This window comes from Sciurus carolinensis, chromosome 14, assembly GCF_902686445.1.
Source record: "Sciurus carolinensis chromosome 14, mSciCar1.2, whole genome shotgun sequence".
Lineage (NCBI taxonomy): Eukaryota > Metazoa > Chordata > Mammalia > Rodentia > Sciuridae > Sciurus > Sciurus carolinensis.
Window position 1 is genome coordinate 8,162,502 of NC_062226.1, and position 25,223 is coordinate 8,187,724.

The window sequence follows — 25,223 nt, forward strand, 5'->3', positions numbered from 1 at the left end:
CAAACTGTTTTGAAAAAGGAAGTTTTCCAAATAGTAGAGGTTTAACTCTTTAAGTACAGCAGTTTTTTCTTTAGTGAGTCAATGAAAATTTACAGAACAAATACTATGTACCTGGCACCATGCCAAAGACACACTGGATGTGGACTCAGAAGCCTTGGGAATCTGTTTTAGTCAGCTTTTTCACTGCTGTGACTAAAAGACTTGACCAGAACAATTGTAGAGGAGGAAAGTTTATTTGAGGGCTTATGGTTTCAGAGGTCTCAATCCATAGACAGCCAGCTCCATTCCTTGGGGCCTGAGGTGAGGCAGAACAAACATGATGGAAGAGTATGGAGGAGGAAAGCAACTCACATGAGGATCAGGAAACAGAGACACTCCACTTGCCAGATACCAAATATATTCCCCAGAAGCACACCGCCCGGGACCCACCTCTTCCAGCTATACCCTAGCTGCCTCCAGTTATCACTCAATTAATCCCAATTAATTCATTGATTGGGTTAAGACTCTTACAAGCTAATCATTTCTCCTGAAAATCTTCTTACACTGTCTCACACATGAGCATTTGGGGAACACTCCACATCCAACCATAACAGGAGCTAATGGAAGCTATGTGCTCCCTCCCCAGTAAAATATGACTAACATATTAGTGTTTCAATTTTACACACAGTTTATCTTCATGTTAAATTTAAATGGAAATCCTCACCACATCACATAAAACCACAAAAGTGGTACCCTAGTTAGAATTAGTTATATTCCAGATATGTATATGTCAAAATATACTCTACTGTCATGTATATCTAAAAGGAACAAATAAAAAATATATGTACACTGTGAAAAAATGAAAAAAAAATAGAAACCCTTTTCAAAAATTATTTTGCTCTCCCTCCCTTTTTCTTCCATGCACAAAAATTAATATAAATTTCCTGAAAAGAATTAAAAGAAATCTATAAAAATAAGATCAATATGAGAACTATAATGTAGAGCATGATGCAATCTGGTGTGACAGAAAATTGAAGGGATGGCATGTGGACGCTGGAGTCAGGTCACCTGACTTCATATCTGACACCTACTGACCAGCCCAATGACCACAGGCAGTATGGTTAACTTCTCTGGGCTTCAGTCTCCTCATTCAAAAATGAGGGCAATAATACATTTTATGGATGTCATAAATATTCAATGGACTGAATCATGTGAAGTTAGAGGATAGTGTCTGTCATAGAATGAACACTCAACACAGTGACAGTGATTATTATTATTGAATACAAAGTCAAAAGGGTGAGACAGTCCTTGACACAACAGATTAACACTGACACCCTAACATTCAGTTAACCTGACTTTTTTGTTTAGATCCCAACAATTGTTTGAAACCCCAAGTCCAGAGGAAAGGCAGTAGCCCCCCAAGCCACCACTCCCAAACCCATGGCCAGAGCCAGTGAGGGTGCAGGCCATGGCAGAACACACTACTCTGAGGGTGTCCAGCTGAAGCAGTGCCACATCATTTTCTTTGTTCTCAAGTCCCTGAGGAGAGCAACATCAAGGTCTCTTTCCCCATTGGGAAGGGCTGTCCCCAAGGAAGGCTGGGGATTTGCTCTCCCTCTGCACACTTCACACAGCAGAAGCAGCCTTCAAAAGAGGAGAGTGCTCCTGGATCTTGGTGGATTTCTGTGGCCACAGAGATAGCAGGACTCTGCCACTCCCAAGCAGCACAAACCTTCTTCCAGAAGCAGAAAGTCAGCAGACGTGTTGCCCCACCCAGTCTCCTCTTCCAGAGGACAGCATGGCCCCAAATGCCCATTTTCCAGCAATGTCTATAATGGTGAATTGAAAGGTTTACCTCACTCACTTGGCCAAAAATAGCCGGTAGGTAAGCCAAGCCATGAATGAATTCCTCTTTCTCTATTTTGTGGGTTTTCCTTTCCTTTCAAAGAAAAAAAAGTAGAACTTCAGTCTGAAGTTCAGTCAAGTACTTTAAGACTTGTCCTTTGGAGAGCCAGTGAAGCCCTCTCCAGAGCAGCTGAAGCAGTTTTCTGTTCTACTCCATTTCCTAACAAAGCCTGGGAGGCAGCATCTCAGGGCCCCGCTCTGGTGAGGCCATGGGCTTCTGAGCAGGCTTTCCAGAGTCCGTACTGCCTGCCATCAGCGCATGCTGGCACCTGAGGCCCAGCCATGGTGGCAGGTGGGCCTTCTTGTTTCACCAAAGCTACAATTTCAGATGTGATGCCAGAAAAACAATGCTTCCTCTCTACCGAGAGCCTCAACATTTCTCTCAGTAGAAATTTCATTTGGCAAAGAAACTGTTGGCCATTTTGAAGACTGAAATTTCCCAAAGGGGTCTGTAACATAACAATTCTTCCTAGACATGACAATATGCAGGCAGCAGATACCAGCAGGAGTTGGATGCACTGAGACTATCAATTAGCAGTTCATGTAATGAATTTTAAGAGAAACGGCACAGTTGCCAATTCTTCCCATGACCTGCCTCAAAACCAGAGATAGGCAGGCTATGCTAGAAATGACTTCATTCCACACGGGAACTGCTTCCAGCTCCTTCCTCTTCCCCACGCCACCACTCAGCCCAGTCACGTCCAGTTCTGCAGCTTCTTCCAGCTCTCACAGTCAGAGCAACTTCTTTTGGAAATGCAACTAGCATTTTTGAAGGGTACCCTAACACAAGCTTCTAGCTTGGGGTAAATCAGTTTTAGAAAATTTCCAGCCTTTCCAAGTCAAGCCTTCTTCTCACGAATCAGGTCTCCTTTCCTCTATGAATCTTTGGGAGGTAGGTGCGCCCTTTTCTTTGCAAGCACCACATAGCCATTGATAGAGATCCTATCACTGCAGCCTCAATGTCTGCTTACAGAAGCTGACTTACAGCCAGCAGGGATGTAAGCACAGCACATGAGCACAGTCATAAAGGTAAGGTGTCCTTTCACAAACTCTATCAAAAGGAACTGTTTTAGACATCACAGGAGAGGACAATGAAAACCGTCACCAGCCAGACACGTGTGAGTCTCTGCCCATCCTGTACCCTTCTGGAGTAGAATGACACTTTCGTATAACTTGAGGAAAATAATTTCTTTACTAGATGATAAATTTTAAAATAAAGAAAGGAACTTTTGACTCCAGGACAAAGTAACTGGGATTAGAGTAACTATAAAATTTGGAGAAAGTAACTTCAATAGTAACAAAAATGCAGCCATTTAAAGATAGCAGAGAGCAACCAAATCAGCCAGGATTTGAGTACCCCAGACACCAGGAAGAGAGGACAGTTTAGTGAGGTGAGCCCTCCATTCACAAGGGATGGCAAAGACGAGGAGTGACCAGCACTCAGACAATACTATAGGGGATGTGAATGGTACAACCACTTTGGAATCAGTTTGGCATCATCTATTAAGCTGAAACCAAAGCTCCCTAAAAACCAGATAACCTGAATAGCAATTTCTCCTTTAGAGAAAAAACTGAGGCTGGGGATATAGCCCAGTTTGTAGAGTGCTTGCCTTGCAAGCACAAGGCCCTGGGTTTAATCCCCAGCACCGCAAAAAAAAAAAAAGAAAGAAAGAAAAAAGGAAATAACTGAAATACATAATAACCTTTTTTTTTTTTTTTTTTTTTTTTTTTTTTTTGGGTGCTGGGGATCAAACCCAGGGCCTTGTGCTTACAAGGCAAGCACTCTACCGACTGAGCTATCTCCCCAACCCCATAATAACTTTTTATATCACTAAAGAGAGAGAATCCAAATAGCAGTTTCTCTGTCAGAGAAGTTGAATTCATAGTTACAAACTTTTCACAGTGGGACAGCCATCATCCTCCTTGGGACTTACCCAAAAATTTATGGGCACACAAAAACCTGCACATGGAGATTTCTAAAATCCGTATTCATAATTGCCAAATTTGATAGCAACCAAGATGTCCTTTGGTGAATGAATCCATAAACTATGGTATATCCAGACAATAGAATATTATTATTCAGCACTAAGAGAAAATAAGTATCATACCACAAAAAGACACAGAGGAAACTTAAATGCACATTACTAATAGAAGAAGCCAATCCAAAAAGGCCACAATAGGTTTGATTCCAAACATCCTGGGAAAAGGCAAAACTATGAGACAGTAAAATGATCAGTGGTTGCCAGGGGCTTGGGGAAAGAAAGGAACAGATGGAGCTGAAGAATTTTAAGACAGTCACACTATTCTGTAGGATACTATAATGGTCCATACATGATACGCTCTTGTCAAAATCAATAAAACTACAACACCAAGAGTAAACCTCTTGTAAGTGTCAGTTAATTGATTGTAACAATCGTGCTGCTCTGATGAGGGTGTTGATGGGAGGAGAGGCTCTCGGGGGAGGTTGCAAGGATTATAGGAGAACCTTTGAACCTTATGCTCAATTTTGCTATGAACTTAAAATTACTCTTAATAATAAAGCCTGCTGGAGCTGGGATTGTGGCTCAGTGGTACAGCACTTGCCTAGCATGTGTGAGGCATTGGGTTCGATCCTCAGTGCCACGTTAAAAAATAAATAAAATAAAGGTACTATAAATGTACATCTATAACTAAAAATAAAAATAAAACCTGCTTAAAAGAAAAAAAATAATAAACTTTCCACAAAGAAAATTCCATGTCCTAGTAGTTCTACTAGTGAAATCTATAAAATATTTAAGAAAGAAATCACACTAGTTCTACATAAACTCTTGTGGAAAATTAAAAAAGAAAGACTGCTTCCCAACTCATTTTGTGAAGTCCACATTACACTGATACCAAAACCAGATAAAGACATTAAAAGAAAAGAAAAATGCATTCCATGTATGTATAATATGTCAAAATACACTCTATTTTCATGTATATCAAAAAAGAACAAATAAAAAATGTAAAAACAAAGAAAAATACAGACCAATATTCCTTATCATGAACATAAATCCAAAAATGCTAAACAAAATTTTAGCAAATCAAATTCAACGATAAACAAAAAGGAGTCTAAATCATGATGAAATGGGACTTACATAGAAATGCAAGGTTGGTTTAATATATTTTAAAAATCAATCAATGTGATCCTCCATAGTAACAGACTAAAGAAAACAATGTTATTATCTCAATAGATGCATAAATAATTTGATAAAACCCAATATCCACATCAGATAAAAATCCCAGAAAATTGGAAATATAAGGAAATATCCTCAATCTGAAAAAAAGCATCTATGAAAAGCCTACCACTAACAGCTACCATCATCCTTAATGGCGAAAGATTCTTTAAAATCAGAAACAAGACAAAGATGTCTTCTCCCATGTCACTTCTACTCAACATTGTACTAGAGGCTATAGACAGTACAATAAGACTAGAAAAAGAAATGAAAGCATCCATTTCAGAAAGAAAGAAATAAGATAGTTATTATTCATAGAGTTATCATCTGTGACGAATATCTTAGGTAATCAACCCCACCACAAAAAAAAAAAAAAAGAAAGAAAGAAAAAAACCTATTGGACTAATAGGTGAGTTTAGCAAAGTTGCAGGATGTAAGGGCAGGTTACAAAAGTCAGTCTTGAGGTTTCAAGATGACGGACTAGAGGGCGGCTGCATTTCATGTTGCTCCAGGACGCAGGATTCAAAAGAGGAGATAGTGAGAGACTTGGGACCAACTCAAAGCTGCCGGGTGAGTCTCTCCCGTTGGGGAGGCGTCCCGGATGGGGTGGTAGCCCCGGAACGCAGGGAACTTTGTGAAGTAGAGTTGCCCAGTGAGATGCCCCTCCCCCCACTGGAGCGGTAAACACGGACAACTGGGATCATCGTAGAGGAGGTGGCTCAGCACACTGCTTGGACTCGGAGCAACCACTGGGGCTCCAGGCGGCTGCCTGAGGAGGAGCTGCGTGGCGAGCTGTTTGGACTCAGAACGACCGCTTCTGAACACCGGGGGGTTGCCCAGAGGAAGAGGAGGAACATGGCGGGTCACTTGGTCTAGGAGTGACTGCATCAGAGCCACAGGCGGTTGCCAGAGGAGGAGCTGTGTGGCGAGTTGTTTGGACTCAGAACAACTGCTTTTGAACACCGCGGGGTTGCCCGGAGGAAGAGGAGGAACGTGGCAGGTCGCTTAGTCTAGGAGTGACTGCATCAGAGGTACAGGCGGCTGCCTGAGGAGGAGCTGCGTGGCGAGCTGTTTGGACTCAGAACTACCGCTTCCGAACACTGGGGGGTTGCCCGGAGGAAGAGGAGAAGCGCAGCGGGTCGCTTGGTCTAGGAGTGACTGCAATCAGAGCCACAGGCGGTTGCCAGAGGAGGAGGCGAGTGGTGAGTTGTTTGGACTCAAAGTGACCACTCCTGAACACCCGGGGGGCTACCCCGAGGAGGAGGAGGAACAGGGTGGGTCACTTGGACTCAGAGTGACTGCCTAGGGCTACGGGCGGTTGGCGGGAGGAGGAGACACGAAGTGAGTTGCTTGAACTCCTAGTGACTGCGTCGGAAACTGGGCGGCTGTCCAGAGGAAGAGGTGTGTGGCGGGTCTCTGGGTCTCGGAGCTATTGTGCGGGGGTCCAGGTGGCGGCTCAGAGGAGGGGCCACATAGCCAGGGGATTAGGTGCAGAGCAGGGTCCCAGGACCGGCTTCTTGCTGGAAGAGCCACACAGAGACACGCCTAGGGGCGGAGCGAAGTTTCCAGGACTGCGGGCAGATTCTCTGAGGAGAGGCAGCCTAAGGAGACTCGTCTGCGAAGGGTGAGGCTCCCAGGCCCAGGAGGTAGGTCCGGGCCCCTGGGAACGTTGCAGAGGAAGACAGCCCAGCCCAGGCGGTAGTTGTAGATTGAGGGGAACCTCTAGGAGGGGAACTGACCAGCAAGACCTCCCCACTGGGTGAGTCTTCCCTGCCGGGTGAGGTTTTCCCACAAGGACGGTAAAACCAAGGACACAGGCATAAACAGGCCTTGCCTCAGCCTGCAGCCTAGTTCCCCTTTGGATGACCATTGGTCAACAAGTGGAGGCACCTCTGCCCACTAGCAGGGAATATACCCCACCTGAGGGTCACCATCCCTAGAGAGGCAGCTTCCTTGTAGAGCTCCGCATTATCAACTTCCTCCAAGACTTCAGGCTACTGAAGGATAAGAGGGGATATACTAGCAATCTTCAGGGACATTATAAGTCAATAGAGGAAATCTGCAATATCTTAAGGACCCACTGATTCCTGAACAATATGAGAAAACAAGGGAAGAAAATGCCCCAAACAAATCTAGATGTTACATTAATAAAATCCAACGACAGCATGGCAGAAGAAATGACAGAAAGGGAGTTCAGAATGTACATAATTAAAATGATCAGGGAAGCAAACGATGAGATGAAAGAGCAAATGCAGGCATTGAATGATAGCACCAATCGACAGTTAAAAGAGCAAATACAGGAAGCAAAAGATCATTTCAATAAAGAGTTAGAGATATTGAAAAAAAAAAAAAACAGAAATCCTTGAAATGAAGGAAACAATAAACCAAATTAAGAACTCCATAGAAAGCACAACCAATAGGATAGAACACCTGGAAGACAGAACCTCAGATATTGAAGACAAAATATTTAACCTTGAAAACAAAGTTGAACAAACAGAGAAGATGGTAAGAAATCATGAACAGAATCTCCAAGAACTATGGGATATCATGAAAAGGCCAAATTTGAGAATTATTGGGATTGAGGAAGGCTTAGAGAAACAAACCAAAGGAATGAACAATCTATTCAATGCAATAATATCAGAAAATTTCCCAAATCTGAAGAATGAAATGGAAAATCAAGTTCAAGAGGCTTATAGGACTCCAAATACACAAAATTACAACAGACCCACACCAAGGCACATTATAATGAAAATACCGAACATACAAAATAAAGACAGAATTTTAAAGGCTGTGAGAGAAAAGAACCAAATTACATTCAGGGGGAAACCAATACGGATATCAGCAGATTTTTCAATCCAGACCCTAAAAGCTAGAAGGGCCTGGAACAACATTTTTCAAGCTCTGAAAGAAAATGGATGTCAACCAAGAATCTTATACCCAGCAAAACTTACCTTCAAATTTGATGATGAAACAAAATCATTCCATGATAAACAAAAGCTAAAAGAATTTACAAAAAGAAAGCCAGCATTACAGAACATTCTCAGCAAAATATTCCATGAGGAAGAGATAAAACACAAAGAAGCAAATCAGCAAAGGGAGGAATTATCCTAAAGGAACTGTCAAATAAAGGAGGAACCAAGTTGTGTCAAAAAAATAAATAAATAAATAAAATTTTAAAAATGAACCAAATGACCAGGAATACAAATCATATCTCAATAATAACCCTGAATGTTAATGGCCTGAATTCATCAATCAAAAGACATAGACTGGCAGATTGGATTAAAAAAGAAAGATCCAACAATATGTTGCCTGCAAGAGACTCACCTCATAGAAAGAGATACCCATAGACTAAAGGTGAAAGGATGGGGAAAAACATACCATGCACATGGACTCAGCAAAAAAGCTGGAGTATCCATCCTCATTTCAGATAATGTGGACTTCAAGCCAAAGTTAGTCAGAAGGGATAAAGAAGGACATTTCATTTCATTTCATTTATGCTTAAGGGAAGCATAAATCAGCAAGATATAACAATCATAAACATCTATGCCCCAAACAGTGCATCATCCATGTATGTCAAACAAATCCTTCTCAATTTTAGAAACCAAATAGACCGTAACACAATAATACTAGGTGATTTTAACGCGCCTCTCTCACCACTGGACAGATCTTCCAAACAAAAATTGAACAAAGAAACCATAGATCTCAATAACACAATCAATAATTTAGACTTAACAGACATTTATAGAATATACCATCCAACCAAGAGCGAATACACTTTCTTCTCAGCAGCACATGGATCCTTCTCTAAAATAGACCATATATTATGCCACAAAGCTAATGTTAGCAAATACAAGAAGATAGAGACACTACCTTGTATTCTATCAGATCATAATGGATTGAAGTGAGAAATAAATGAAAGAGTAAAAAACAGAAACTACTCCAAAACCTGGAGATTAAACAATATGCTATTATATGATGAATGGATAACAGAAGATATTAGGATGGAAATTAAAAAATTCTTAGAGGTAAATGAGAACAAAGAAACAACATATCAAAATCTCTGGGACACTATGAAAGCAGTACTTAGAGGAAAATTTATTTCATGGAGCGCATTTAATAAAAGAAGTAAAACTCAACAAATAAACAACCTAACACTACAGCTCAAAGCCCTAGAAAAAGAACAGACCAACACCAAAAGTAGTAGAAGACAGGAAATAGTTAAACTCAGAGCTGAAATCAACGAAATTGAAACAAAAGAAACAATACAAAAAATTGACAAAATAGTTGATTCTTCGAAAAAATAAACAAAATTGATAAACCTTTAGCCACACTAACAAAGAGAAGACGAGAGAAAACCCAAATCACTAAAATTCGGAATGAACAAGGAAATATCACAACAGACACGACTGAAATATAAAACATAATTAGAAGCTATTTTGAAAATCTATACTCCGACAAAATAGAAAATTTCGAAGACATCAGCAGGTTTCTAGAGACATATGAATTGCCTAAACTGAACGAGGAGAACATACACAATTTAAATAGACCAATTTCAAGTAATGAAATAGATAAAGTCATCAAAAGCCTACCAACAAAGAAAAGTCCAGGACCAGATGGGTTTTCAGCCGAGTTCTACAAAACCTTTAAAGAAGAGCTCATTCCAATACTTCTCAAAGTATTCCATAAAATAGAAGAGGAGGGAACCCTCCCAAACTCGTTCTATGAAGCCAATATCACCCTGATACCTAAACCAGACAGAGACACATCGAGGAAAGAAAATTTCAGACCAATATCCTTAATGAACATCGACGCAAAAATTCTCAACAAAATTTTAGCAAATCGCATACAAAAACATATTAAAAAGATAGTGCACCATGATCAAGTGGGTTTCATCCCAGGGATGCAAGGTTGGTTCAACATCAGGAAATCAATAAATGTAATTCACCATATCAATAGACTTAAAATCAAGAATCACATGATTATTTCAATAGATGCAGAAAAAGCATTTGATAAAATATAGCACCCCTTCATGCTCAAAACACTAGAAAAAATAGGGATAGTGGGAACATTCCTTAACATTGTAAAGGTCATCTATGCTAAGCCCATGGCTAATATCATTCTAAATGGTGAAAAACTGAAAGCATTCCCCCTTAAAACTGGAACAAGGCAGGGATGCCCTCTTTCACCACTTCTTTTCAATATCGTCCTTGAAACTTTAGCCAGAGCAATTAGACAGTCCAAAGAAATTAAAGGGATATGAATAGGAAAAGAAGAACTCAAACTATCCCTGTTTGCTGATGATATGATTATATACTTAGAGGAACCAGGAAATTCCACCAGAAACCTTTTAGATCTTATAAGTGAATTCAGTAAAGTAGCGGGATATAAGATCAATGCACATAAATCTAAGGCATTTTTATACATAAGTGATGAATCTTCAGAAAGAGAAATTAGGAAAACTACCCCATTCACAATAGCATCGAAAAAATAAAATACTTGGGAATCAATCTCACAAAAGAGGTGAAAGACCTCTACAGTGAGAACTACAGAACACTAAAGAAAGAAATTAAAGAAAACCTCAGAAGATGGAAAGATCTCCCATGTTCTTGGATAGGAAGATTTAATATTGTCAAAATGGCCATACTACCAAAAGTGCTATACAGATTCAATGCAATTCCAATTAAAATCCCAATGATGTACCCTACAGAAATAGAGCAAGAAATTATGAAATTCATCTGGAAGAATAAAAAACCCAGAATATCTAAAGCAATCCTCAGTAGAAAGAGTGAAGCAGGGGGTATCACAATACCAGATCTTCAACTCTACTACAAAGCAATAGTAACAAAAATGGCATGTTATTGGTATCAAAATAGAAAGGTGGATCAATGGTACAGAATAGAGGACACAGACACAAACCCAAATAAATATAATTTTCTCATACTAGACAAAGGGGCCAAAAATATGCAATGGAGAAAAGATAGCCTCTTCAACAAATGGTGCTGGGAGAATTGGAAATCCATATGCAACAGAATGAAACTAAACCCATATCTCTCACCATGCATGAAACTAAACTCAAAATGGATTAAGGACCTCGGAATCAGACCAGAGACCGTGCATCTTATAGAAGAAAAAGTAGGTCCAGAGCTTCAACATGTTGGCTTAGGACCAGACTTCCTCAACAGGACTCCCATAGCACAAGAAATAAAAGCAAGAATCAATAACTGGGATAGATTAAAACTAAAAAGCTTTCTCTCAGCAAAGGAAACTATCAGCAATGCAAAGAAAGAGCCTACAGAGTGGGAGAAAATCTTTGCCAATCATACTTCAGATAGAGCACTAATCTCCAGAATCTATAAAGAACTCAAAAAACTCTACACCAAGAATGCAAATAATCCAATTGACAAATGGGCTAAGGAAATGAATAGACACTTCACAGAAGAAGATCTACAAGCAATCAACAAACATATGGAAAAATGTTCAACATCTCTAGTAATAAGAGAAATGCAAATCAAAACCACCTTAAGATTCCATCTCACCCCAATTAGAATGGCGATTATCAAGAATACAAGCAACAACAGGTGTTGGCGAGGATGTGGGGAGAAAGGTACACTCATACATTGCTGGTGGGGTTGCAAATTAGTGCAGCCACTCTGGAAAGCAGTGTGGAGACTCCTTAGAAAACTTGGAATGGAACCACCATTTGACCCAGCTATCCCACTCCTTGGCCTATACCCAAAGGACTTAAAATCAGCATATTACAGAGATACAGCCACATCAATGTTCATAGCTGCTCAGTTCACAATAGCCAGATTGTGGAACCAACCTAGATGTCCTTCAATTGATGAATGGATAAAGAAACTGTGGTATATATATACAATGGAATATTACTCAGCCATAAAGAATGATAAAATTATGGCATTTGCAGGCAAATGGATGAAATTGGAGAATATCATGCTAAGTGAGATAAGCCAATCTCAAAAAAACAAAGGACGAATGATCTCGCTAATAAGTGGATGATGACACATAATGGAGGGTGGGAGGGGTTAGTGTTAGGGTTAGAGTTAGGATTAGGGAGGGGGGCAAGAATGGAGGAAGGAAGGACTGTATAGAGGGAAAAGAGGGGTGGGAGGGGTGGGGGGGAGGGAAAAAATAACTAAATGAATCAAACAGCATTACTCTATGTAAATTTATGATTACACAAATGGTATGCCTTTGCGCCATGTACAAACAGAGAAACAACATGTATCCCATTTGTTTACAATAAAATAATAAAAAAAAATTTTTTAGATGTAAAAACAACCATAAAAAAAGTCAGTCATATCTACAAACTAGAAATAAGCAATTGAAATGGAATTTGAAGTAAAATTTGAGATGAATTTAAAATTTATTTAAAATAAAATAACACAATCACATAGAAAATAGGAATAAATCTGACAAAAGAGGTGTTAAGATCTATACACTAAAAACCATATAACATTACTGAAGTAAGTTAGAGAAGGTCTAAATACAGAGATATACTATGATGATGAGTCCAAAATACATACAAATACATAGTGTATGTAAGGTCCACTTGATTCAATATCACTTAGATGTTGATTCTCCCCAGACTGACCTATCAGTTCAATGCAGTCACAATCAAAATCCCATCAGACTTTTCCTCTAAAACTTAATAAACTATTCTACATTTCGTATAGAAATGAAAAGGACCAGTATAGCCAATTTTTTTTTAAATGGAGGAAATTTTAAGGCTATACACTTCCTGATTTCAAGAAGAAAGTGAGGAAGTGGACAAAAAGGAAAGGATTGCAAAAGAGCATGAGGAATCTGTGGGATGATGGATATGTCTATAATCAGTGTGGTGATGATTTCCCAGATACATACATACACCAAAACTCATCAGATTGTTGAATTTAGTAGGCATGATTTATTATATGTCAATTATAGCTCAATAAAGTTGAAAACAATCTCATTTAGTGCTCATGTCTGTCATCATCTCTACTTTGCAGACAAGGAAACAGAGATCCAGAGGGGTTAAATTATGTGACCATCACATCCAGGGCCCAGACTCTAAGCTTTAGGTCACATAAGTAGAAACACTTTTTTATCTGCTTCTCATTCATCCAGCAAAAGTTGACAAGTATTGATCACATCATATACTGGGCATTGTGCTTGCAGTAGGGCACATAGCAGTGACAGAAAAGGTCCTACACATGGAAATTGGGCAAACTGATGGGCTCAGGCCCTTCTAAGCTTGACTTACTAGCAGTCTCTACTGATTTTCTCCTTATTATATCCCTGTCTTCTTTTAAAAATGAAGAAATGATTTGTGGGTGTCTGCCCTGTGCCAGATCCACACTGGCCCTTTGCCTGTGCAATCTCCTTTAACTATCACTGTGACATTATAGGATAGGTCTCACTTCCATCTTATAGATAAGGAAATAGAGACACGGGAAGGTGAAGGAACTGGCCTTTGATCCAGAGCTAGCAAGCAGCAGAGCCAGGTTTCCAATGCAGATCCTGCTCCAGAGCTTGGATACTCCCCCACATACCAAAACTTCCTGGAATCATGCAGTTGCTCCTGCGACCAAAGTCGAAACAAACCCTGTTTCTCTTGCAGACAAAATCACAATCAGGGGCCAAGTCCTCATGGATGAAAACAGCTGTTCACCAAAGGTCCTGTTTTGTGTTATTAATTCACTTAAAAGGCAATTTGGTTTCTAACCAGCACTAATGTCATATCCATGCTCCAAAAAGGAGAAAAAAATGAGTCTTAAAGTTGTAAAGCGTCGGCTTCACTGGATCTGATGTGCTGTTGTTCTGCAACTGAAGCCAAACCCAACTCCTGACCCTGCAGACTCTCCCTACCCTTTAGACAGGTCTTCTGGGGCCCACAGAGGAACTCAACTTCTGCCCCACCCCCACCATTCATGGAGTTAGGGAGAAGCCCTCTTCCACTATGTTTCTAATGCGACAACAGAGAGAGCAATTCTATGTATTGTAATTTCTAAATTACAACAGAGAGAGCAATTACTATGAAACAAAGAGCAAATAATAAATGTGCACTTAGAGCAACAACAGATGAGGGAGACAGCTGCTCAGGTTTCTGGGTCTGACGTCAGCACTGAGAAGTCTTGCGCTGGGGACCTTTCCATGTCTTGGCCCCAACTGGAGGACACCTGGACCGCCATACTACTTAATTCTGAGGTTTTTTTTTGTTTGTTTGTTTTAGCAAAGGGAGGCAGCACAGCACAGGAGACAAGATGGTTCATGGGGACTTCATCATTACTACCAGTACTACTACGCCCTAAATGTATTTGACAGATAACAAACAGCATCAGCACAATGCTGGGTACCCCAAGATGGGATCACTAGCACGTCCCTTTGCCCCTGGAGTTTACAATCTAGGAGGAAGACAGACTTTGAACAGCTAACAACTCCAACTTTAAAAAGTTACATTTGCAGACAAAGGTGAGAAATGCTACCTATAAGGAGCTACAAAAGGGTGGACGAGGGGAGGCTGCACCATCCAGAGGTGTAACTGAACACTCCAGGCAGAGAGCACAGCCTATGGGAGCCAGGCTGGTGGGGAGCACCAGGGGGCAGTGATTACACAAAGGCAGTGGGCTGGCACAGCAGGCATGAGGTCTCACTGGCCCACCTCGGAGTCCTGCAAGCTGGTGAAGAGGCAGGTTGCCTCCTGGGAGCAGCAGGAAGCCATGGAGGGCTCTGAGAAGAGCAGGGACTGGTCAGACTTCAGCTTTACAAAGATGTGTCTAGCTCCAAAGAAGAGGCTGGGGGACAGTGCTGACCTTGGGGAGATGTGAACGGGTTGTTGTCATTGTTGGGAGCAGAGACGGCAGTGGCTCAGATGGGGTGCAGTGGAGGGAAGCACTCAGAAAACTGCCCAGCGTGTGACCTGAGAGAGGGGTTTAATGATGTCAGTGAAAGCAGTCGCCTCTCTACAAAGACTGCCTGCTGGCCACACTCCCTCCCAGGGCTGAGCACTGTGCTTCCAAGGAGCAGCAAGGACTCACAGTCTGACCAACATCCAACACTGACCTCGGCTTTCTGGAATGCCCGCTTCTTCAGAGCAGCCAATGCATCCAGACAAAAGGCCACAGGGTCAGGTTCCTGAGCCCACAGCAGTGTTTCCCTGAACCACAGTGGCCCTGGGCCCAGAGAGGAAAGTGCGGCCTGTGCAAGGAGCCCTCCTCCCCTTTAGCCAGCCCATCGGCACACCAGAAAGTGCCTGACATGCTGGTCAGATCTTGTCCTGCATCTCCAGCCCAAAGCAGGGATGGAGAAATCAAGTCACTCCAGGTAAGTGCTAGCAGGGATAAGCCTCCATCCATATAACACTCCTTTGCCCCAAACATTTCTGTTCATGCTGCCCCCAGTTCCTACCCTAGCTGGATCTGACTCTTCCTTAAAAGCCTTCTGAGCAGGTTCCCTTCAGGGCCACAGAGCCTTGCCCTGCCTAATGCTGAACTCCCAGCCCACGCCTGGAGACAATGGCAGGCAGTGGCGACACAGTGGTTTCCACCTCTCAAAGCTCAGGGCCCAGCGCCGGCCCTCTTCTGGGCAGCCAAGTTACTTCCTGACTCTGATTCCCTTCACACCACTGTGGCTCTCTGGCCCTTAGCTCTGGCTCCCAGCCCTCACCCTCCCCTCATCTCAGGGGCTTCATACAGGAGTGGTGTGCCTTCTCACCGCTGGCCCTGCCAGGCCTCCTCTCTGCCCTCCCTGAGCTCTCCAAAGGCATGGCCACTGCCCCACAAGCAGTCGCCAGAGCTCTCCTACCCAGAAGACCCTGAACTCTGAAATCATTCTCCCTCCATGACTTCCTAGTCACCCTCCACCCCACTCCTACCCAAACCTGTGCTCATACTCTTCTTGCTGGGCCCTTGCAGTCTTCCAGTTTCCATGAACTTCCACGAACTCCTGGACCTCCTCCTATGTCTAGGTCCTCATGCTCAACCTCCTTCTACCGCACTCTTTCTTCTGCAACCCAGATGCACAGTCCACTCCTCTCCCTCTACATCCACAGTCTTTCTTCTCTTCTTGGCCCTGTGAGCAGCCGCATAACCAGTCCAACATCAGCCCTTCCCCTTCTACCCATTGCTACTCTATGGCCTCCTCCACCTGACTCCTCTAGACCACTGCAAAAGCCCCAAACAGCCTCCCTGACTGCAGTGGTTAATTCTGTCTCCAAGTCAATGTCCTAAAATACAAATTTCTCCATGTCACTCCCCTTCTAAAATCCCACAGTGACAGCCGGGGGTGGTGGTGCACGCCTGTAATCCCAGGAGCTCAAGAGGCGAGGCAGGAGGATCACAAGTTCAAAGATAGTGTTAGCAACTTAGCAAGGCCCTAAGCAACTTAGCAAGACCCTGTCTCAGAATTATATATATATATATATATATGGCTGGGGATGTGTCTCTGTGGTTAATTGCCCCTGGGTTCAATTCCCAGTACCAAAAAAAAAAAAAAAAAAAAAAATCCCCCAGTGACAAAAAAAGCTCCACAGCCTGGTGCACCATGCCTCCCTCCCAGCTTCATGCTCTCCTTGCCAGCCTGGCCCTCATGGCTGTCCCTGACCCTGGAAGATACCAGGCCCCTCACACCCAGCTCTCAGCACTGAGCCACTGGGTCTGCAGTCCCACCTCACAGCTCTTCTCTTGTCACCTCCTTTGCTGCTGCCCTCGCCACCCATCCTTGTGTGTCCTGGGCACCCAACCCCTCGGCGAAGGCCCTGCCTTGGCAGGTCCCCCAGTTGTAACCAGCTTCATTGCCCTCCAGACACCACGTGCACCTGAACCTTTCTGCTTCACAATGCTCTGAGTGGCCATGCTCTCCTGGCTCCCTGGTTCCCACCTCCCCTCCTCTGGGATGCATGTGTGACCTCTTGCCCCCCACCCCTCTCTCTTTGATGCCCTATGGCCCTGTCTGTTTCTTGTCTACAATTCATTTGCACATCTGCCTCTCTCTCTCTCTGGATGGTGCCAAGGTCCCCTTCATCCTGGTCTCTCCAGTCTTAGTGCAATGGACTAATGAATGAGTGAGTAAAGGTATATCTGACTACTGGGAAATCTCAGGTGGGGACAGAGCAAGCTGGCAGGGGAGACAAAATGACTGGAAAAACACAGGCAGTCAGAGAAGCTTTCCACCTCAATGAACTGGGAGGCCAGGCAGCTCATTTCCATCACTCTCAGGTCTGTTGGACACCAGCCACTTGCCTCTGTGACTCTGCATGCCCCAGCTGTAGCCGGCAAGGGAATGGCACATGACTTCTGGTAAGCTCCTGGCATGTGCCAGTACCCTGGCAATAAAGTTCTGGAGAAGCGCAGAACAGGGAAAAAAGCCTGTTCCCCCATCTTCACTCTAGAACTCCAGGCAACAAAAGTAGTATTAAATTTTGCTAAATATATCATCTGTCTCTTTGATAAGTTGTTCTTTCTGCCTGAAATTCCCTTCCCAATTCCCCCACTTTCCCTAAATCCGTTTTCAGCCTTCAAGGCTCAGTGACAACATCCCAATTCCAAAGCGGGCCAAGCCCCTGGTCAATGGGCAAGGGTCATCTGGGCAGTGTGGTGCCAGTCTGCTCTAGACCTCAGCCTGATGGCCATCTGGGGGACCCAGATGTGCACCTGGGTCTGAAGGATTCCAAATGTAGGGCTCACAACCACTTTCCTTCTCAAGTATCATCTCCCAGCTGCTGCCCAGGGGGCTGAACATCCTCTAGTACAGAGACCTCACATCCAAGATGCACAGTACTCAAACTCTGAGCAGGTAAAAACAGTAGCCATGAGTTGCCAGGAACGTGCACACAGGTTTTGTACTATATTCTTGCATACATGTTGTAAGGTTAAAAACTATGACTTTCTCATTTTACACATGAGAAAATTGAAGTATAAAGAGAAAAAGTAACCTGCCCAGTCTCTGAGGCAGGGTGGGCAACACTGGTACTCAGACCCAGCAGACCAGAACTGTTGCACTTCAGCACACTGTTGAGGGTTAGTAAGAAGCATCCCAGTTTTGATGGATTCTGGAATGAGCAGAGCCAGACCCTGACATTTGTAGCATGTCCTAAGAACAGCAGTTTCCCCTGATGCTGCTCTATGTTGAAACTGAGGACAAAACCAACAACATTTGGTTGAAACTAATGACATTTAGACTGGTCTCTGAGAAACTGTTGGCTTTCAACAGGCTGGGAACTGGGTATAATGATAGTCAGATTTGGCAGGGATTGCTGATGGGGATAAAATACCACCCTGAAAATACACTCTCTAAGGAGGCTGCTGCCACGCGGACCCCTCAGGCAGACCTGCATTACAGAACAGCCCCGCCCTGAGCCCTGGCAACCCTATCTGCCACAGTGGCAGTAGGGTCCAAGGCCACCGCATGTGAATATGCTGCACAGCTAGACCTGCGTTAACTCGCCAACTTTTGATAGAATTGGTCACTTGTTGGAGTCACCAGGGAACAGGGTCGTGGTGGTTCCATATTTGTGACTTCATTTTCCTTACACTCTGCCAATCTGTAACTCACCGTCTGTATGGTTTCCTCTGAGCCCTGGGATGAGGATCCTGTGGTCCCCCTCACAGAAATGACAAGTCCAACAAGACACAGTTCCATCCCCAATGATAAACATCATTTGAAAATTTGAGTCTTCAAAAGACTGAGCTCACCAGGAAGAGCCCTGTGTGGGGAAGTGGCATCCTGTGATGATGCTCCCTAGGCTGGCACGCCCTTGGCAATGGGTCTCAACCCAGCCACAGGGTGTTAAGGCGCTTCCCCTCTCTTCAGTCATTCCCTCCTTTTCTACTCATTCAATAGATATTCACTGAGTATTCAGTGCTGCATTCCAGCACTGGAACTACAGCAGGCCCTCTGCAGATGCAGACCTGCAGAGGGTGAGCATAACCTTCCTTTTCTACCCTGGGGCTTCCAGAGACCTTTGCGAGGAAGTCAAAGAAAAAGACCCACCTGGGTGAGTAAATGGTGGGAGGGAGAGAAGAAAGAAAGAAAGGAACTAACCACAGAGAGAACTACAGAGAAATGTTAACCTACCAGTTAGTAGTATACTGATATTATTATTTTATATATGTATATATATATATATATATTTATAGGTATCTATAGATATATAGATATACAGATACATGTTTATATATAGATACATATAAAAATATATATCTGCATATATCCATATCTTGATATATATATATATATACATATATATGATGAGAAAATGAAAATAAGTAGTAATTTAATATTGTTAGGAACAAAAACACTGTAAAATAAAATTTATAAAAGTCAAGAGAATTAACAATGCTGTGAGGTTAGCTCATAATTGGAAAGATCAATATTGTATTAGTCAGCTTTCTATAAGATAATGTGGCATAACAATCCTCAGATGTCAGAGGTCTACAACAGCAACATTATTTCATGTTCTCAGGTCTGTAGAGTGATGCAGCTCTGCTGATCTCTGTGGAGTTCACTTGGGCTTGGATGGGATAATGTGGAATCCAGGCTCTGGGTTCAGTTCAGGTCATCTGCAATGGCCTTGCGAGCAATAGCTACTGGCATATCACGGAAAGTGGATGTTCCCAAAGGCCTAGCAGAGGCTTGCCACGCCTCTTACCACCTCAGCTCAGCTTCTGCACACTGCCATCATGCAAAACCAAGTGACTGCCAAGCCCAAACTCAATAGGGTGGGGAAATATATACCACCCCCAGTGAAGCAGTGAGAAGGAGGAGGAGGAGGAAAGAATTTTGGAGAAATAATACCATCTACCCTAACTAAGCAGTCATGACTTTTTTCCTTTTAAAAAATAATTATTTCCTAGTTTTGTCCACCAAAAAGAACTAAAAGTAATGGCAACTCAGTAGCCTTAGCAGCTGTCACCCAGATTGTAGTTTCTATGAATCATTCAAAACAAAAGAAACCCACACCCCCGAGAGGAATGCCTGACCCCAGGTCCACAGCAGGAAATGTACAACATGACCCTGGGTGTCTTGTTGGGCCAAAAGGCAATGAAGCTATCACAAGCCAACAGGATTTAAAAGGATTCAGGATCCAACGTCAAAGGGCTCCCTTTGGTAAAGACAGGGCAACTTACACATCAAAAACAGGGTGACCACAAAAGATTGAAACCCACAGGATGTGTAAGAATCCATAGCTCATGATGACTGAGAGACGCTAACCCAAAACAACCACCACCACCACCACCACCGAAGGGGCAGAAAGATGAAAAAGTGGCAGGGTGGGGGCAGAAGCAAGGAGGCATTGTCCTAGAGTAAGCGAGGGACAGACATAAAGGGGTTCTGGTGGGTGACAATAGTAGTCACAGCAGCAGCAACAGAAATAGCAGCAACAGCACTGAGTCCTGCTGCCAGGGTTCCCACCTCCCTCCTCACGCTCACTGGCAAAGCCTCTCAGCACTCACATTCTCTCTCTGCCTAACCTGCTCCATCTGTAAATGAACTTGTGATGGCACGTTCTAAGGCAAGGTCAGGATTGGATAAGGTGGCACTTGTGAAGTCTTCAGGCAGCACACCTAGCACATACCACATATCCGGAAGTGGCTGCAGTTAAAGTTTACTGGGTCCCAGACTCTGAGTTATGTCCTGTGCATGCATTTCTCATTTAATTCTCCAAATAACTTTACAAGGGAGACACTTGCCATCTCCATTCTATGGGTGAGGACTGAAACTCAGGTGACATATTTACCAATGGTCCCATAGCTCATTACTGAAGTTATAGAATCAGACTGACCACCTGAATTTGAACCTTTGGCCTGAATGCCTATTCTAGGCATCTCCAAGATGCACCCCCAACACTGTGATTACCACTTTGCAATGCTCTGCCCTTGGGTGTCCCCTCCCTCACTGGATAGGGCTGCTCTGTGAAACCAACAGGATGCTGCGGGAATGAAAGGGTGGCTTCTGTCTTGCTTTCTTGGATCTCTTATTCTAGGGGAAGTCAGTTGCTAAGCCAAGAGGACACTCAAAGGGCGCTACGGAAGGTCCTACACAGCAAGGAACTGAGGCCTCCTCCAACAGCCAGGATAGCTTGCCAGGCATTGTGTGGGAACCACTGCAGAATCAGATTGCCACCCCAAGTCCCAGGAGAGCCCTCAGCTGACTACAGTCCCAATAGATGTCTTGACTGCAACTCCTAGGGGCTCTGAGCCAGGACCACCCAGCCAGGTCACTCCTGGGTTCTTTACCCACAGAACTGAGAGATGATAAATGCTTATTGTTTTAAGGTGCTCAGTTTGGGGGTGATTTGTTACAGGGTGATGGGGTATTAATATGAGAAGCATAGAGAAGGTCCTAGTATGTCCCTCCATTCCCTCATGTAGCAGACGAAGACAGCAACAACCTGGGTATCGGAAAGTGGTTGTGAGGATCAAATACAACCCTCCATCCAAGGCTCCTGGCACAGAGCCTGCACACATCCCAGCCTCCCCAGAACAGATTTCACATCAGTACCCACCACTTCCAAACCTGTGCCCAGGCAATAAGCCACTGGGTATTCAGATATGGAGGACTGGCAGACCAACCAGGGACAGAGAGGATGGTGAGTGGGCAAGGGCTCTGCCCAGCAGTCTACAGTGGGAGACACCTTCCTGGCAGCACCAAAGATGCAAGCCTCCCAGGGCTGGGGGATTTCTTGTCATACTCCAGGTTCTCCCACCTTCTCCTTCACTGCAAATCTCCTTGGCACAGCTCTGTGCATGCGAACCCACAATGGAGACCATCCCTCCTCCAGGTCCGTCACCAGTGTCATCCCCAAACATCCAGATCTCACCATAGCTCCACACAGCCTGCTCACAGCCTCTCAGATCTCCAGGGGCAGTAATTCTATCCTTTCTTTTCAAGCTAAGTACTCCAGCTCCACATTAACAAGCACAGAATTACTAGAAAGCATGACAACAACTCCCCGAGAGGGAGGATGGAGGAAGCAGAGGCCTGAGGTTGGCCAGCAAAATGACCCACTAGGAGGAGAGGCTGGTGCCTTCCAGGGAATCCCAAAGGTCCACATCACCACCTAACCACAGCCAGCATCAATACCCTCATTTGGGTAGGATCTTGTAGACCTAGGAAGGGCTCATAAACTGTATTTCCTAGACAAAGGAGCCTAGTATGATGACTGAATTCAAACCAAGAGGTGGGAGCCAAGTGCCCTGCACTAGTCAGGTTTTGGGCTCAGACAGGCCTGGGTCAAGTCCTGGCAATATAGTCCATGGCCCATATTATTCTTGTGATCTATGTGGGGCTGATCTGAGAGAAATCTTAGTCAATAATTAGGCAGGATAAATGTTTAAGAAGTTAGAATTTCACAAAGCAAATTGCTATTGATCTTAAAATCACCAACATGCCTGAGTCTCATCTTTGACTATACACCACTGGTGAGTTGTTCAAAAGCAGATAAACTCAGTCCCAATTTAAATTTATACAGTCAGAATCACTGAGGAGGAAGTCAAGGCATCTGGTGTGTGTGTGTGTGTGTGTTTACAGATATACCCTAACTGATTCTGAAGCATACCAGTGTCAAAAGGCCCCCGTCTACAGGTCTCTTGATCTCCTGGGAACCCAGATCACTCCAAATGTACGCTCTCAGATGTTGGCCTCTACCTCCTGGGAAGTCTTGCCTACATCAAACTTACAACTACCCCTTCTTCACGTCCATCCCACTCTGGGGTGGTCCAGCCACAATATGGCAGCCATCCTCAAGAGGAAAAATGCTAGTTTTCAGTCTTCTAACAATAATATTGGCAGCAAAAAAGCTGGGGCAGCTCCAAGGGTCCTTCTTTTAACCATGGTTTGGACAATGAAGAACAAATTATTTCATTTTTAGCTAACATGTTATAAGACATTCTAATCTGGAGTTTCTCCAGATACCTCAAAGCAATTAGTTCTGAATCCTCACTCTGCATCAGAATCACCTGGAAAATCTTTATAAAACAGGGCTGACTGGGTTCCAGATCCCAACCCAGAGATCCAGAAGATTCCATGCCTGGGATGAGATCTGGGTACTTTACATTTCAAATGCTGGCCAGGTGATTCTGAGGAGCAATCCTAACTGAGAACCATTCTTTCAAACTAAACTCTAGAAGGCCAAACATCTCCAGTTTAATGTCTTGTCATAACTTTAAACAAGACATGCCTCAGTGAGGCATTCTCCACACTGGGGAAGAGATGTGGTCTGTCCCTGGCTTCCTCTGAAGAGGAAGAAGCCCCTACCCTGGTTGTCTGCTTCCCTCCTACAGTCAGCCTGGGCAGTGGGGCCAGTCTCCCAGCAGACTGGATGGTGCCCTTGACATTCAGGACAAAGAGCAAAGTCCCAAATGCCTAACTTGCTACAAACCAAAGCTCAGGAGAGAACATGATCGGAAATAGCTTCAGCTGAGCCTAAGGCAACCATCACATGACTACTTCACCCAAAGGTTCCGAGAGGTAGTGAGTTGTTATAGAAAGAATGACTCATTTCACATTGTAACAAACAGGAAACAACCAAGGCAGCTAGTTCAAAAAGCCCACATAGTTCTCAGTGAACCCAAAGAACATGGCACACACACTAATGCAAGCAGTACCACCTCTTCACGTCCACGGTGAGTGCAGCCAGCAGGGCTGGTGCCTCCTAATTTGCAGTGGGGTGCCAGCTCTCAGAGGGCTTGGGTGTCTGGCTTGATACTGGGGTAAGCAGGCCTTCTGGAAGCCTCAGCAGTCACTGGACTGCAGAGGTAAGAGTGCTCTGGGATGCACACCCTAGCTGCTGCAACTCCTGATCTATCTCCCCACCCACACGCCTTCCCTGTCTCTGCACTTCACTCCCAGGGCTGGCTTCATCAGCATGTTTGCGGTATTGATCATGTCCTCCTGATTTCAGGTGACTGTACCAGCACTGGACACATGATGAAGTGGGGCTGGATAGAGAGTTGCTGGTCTCAGTCTCAAATGTCAGTTTAAATAGGAATGGTGTAAACATGGGCCCTTTGGGGAGGTCAAGTTGGGCCTTGTGTGCAGACAGGAGAGGGCAGGAGAGAGGACAAGGGAAGCAGAGGTGAGGAGCAGGAGACTGCCCATGTTGTGGGGACTCACCAGGCTGCCTGAACTCTGTGCCCACAGATGATTCTGTGAAGTGCCCCAGTATCCTTGGAATAAATTTCTCTTTGGTTACTCAACTACTTGGAAATGGGTACCTGTTACTTGCCAACAAAAAAAGAAACCTTGAATAAAATAACTAAAGCCTTGCTGGGCACAGTGGCACATGCCTATAATCCCAGGGGCTCAGGAAGCTTAGGCAGGAGGATCATGAGTTCAAAGCCAACCTCAGCAACAGTGACATGCTAAGAAACTCAGTGAGACCCTGTCTCTAAATTTTTTTAAATACAAAATAGGGCTGGGGATGTGGCTCAGTGGTTGAGTGCCTCTGATTTCAATCCCAGGTACCCAAACAAACATACAAATAAATAAAGCCTCATTACCAACTTCCAGACATTTCCAGGTATGTTTGTTCTTAAACCAAAATCAATTATTTTCCCTTTATTGTTTCTAAAACTAGACATTTGCTTTTAATGAAAATATGTATGTGCTCTGCTGTGGTTTCAAAAACAAGGCAACCACTAGAATCTAAGATCAGCAAAAGAAAGTTTTCTAGAAAACATTCTGCCAAGCCCTCATTGACAGTGGACACCTTCAGCAGGGGCAGCCTGGGAAAAGGAGGGGTGTGTCCATGCAGGCCCAGCATGGGCCCAACAGGTGGAATTCTCTTGTAAAACCCAAACACCTGGCTCAAAGAATGGGCACCGGCAAGAACAGGAAGCAGTTTAAACAGTCTGTATATCCACAGAGACTCCAAGAGAGAAGCCAAGGACTGAGTACCCTATGTAACTAACCAGACCCTCCCTTCCTGCCACAGCACTGGGAGAGAACAAAGGATGCAGTACAGACCTCTGGCTGGATGGCTTTAAACACGGGGATATCCATTAGTGTGATCTGGCTCTGCAAGGAAAGAGAATCCATGTTAGAAAATACTGGGCATCAAAGACAGCTGCCATGTTATTTTAGATCTACAGAGTAGTACACATTCATAAAAGTTACACTCTCCCCTGTGAAAGAAAAAAAAATAGAATA

The 25,223-nt window shown here is 43.8% G+C and overlaps 1 protein-coding gene across 9 annotated transcripts in view; it reads right to left on the bottom strand.

The window, feature by feature from the left end:
• The window catches only part of Ralgps1 (Ral GEF with PH domain and SH3 binding motif 1), a 245,413-nt gene that overhangs the window by 171,138 nt on the left and 49,052 nt on the right, over positions 1-25,223 (bottom strand). For all 9 annotated transcript variants that reach the window (XM_047523697.1, XM_047523694.1, XM_047523696.1 and 6 more), the window contains exon 4: positions 25,041-25,091. In XM_047523697.1, the coding sequence (XP_047379653.1) occupies positions 25,041-25,091 (51 nt within the window). The remainder of the gene's footprint in view (positions 1-25,040; positions 25,092-25,223) is intronic.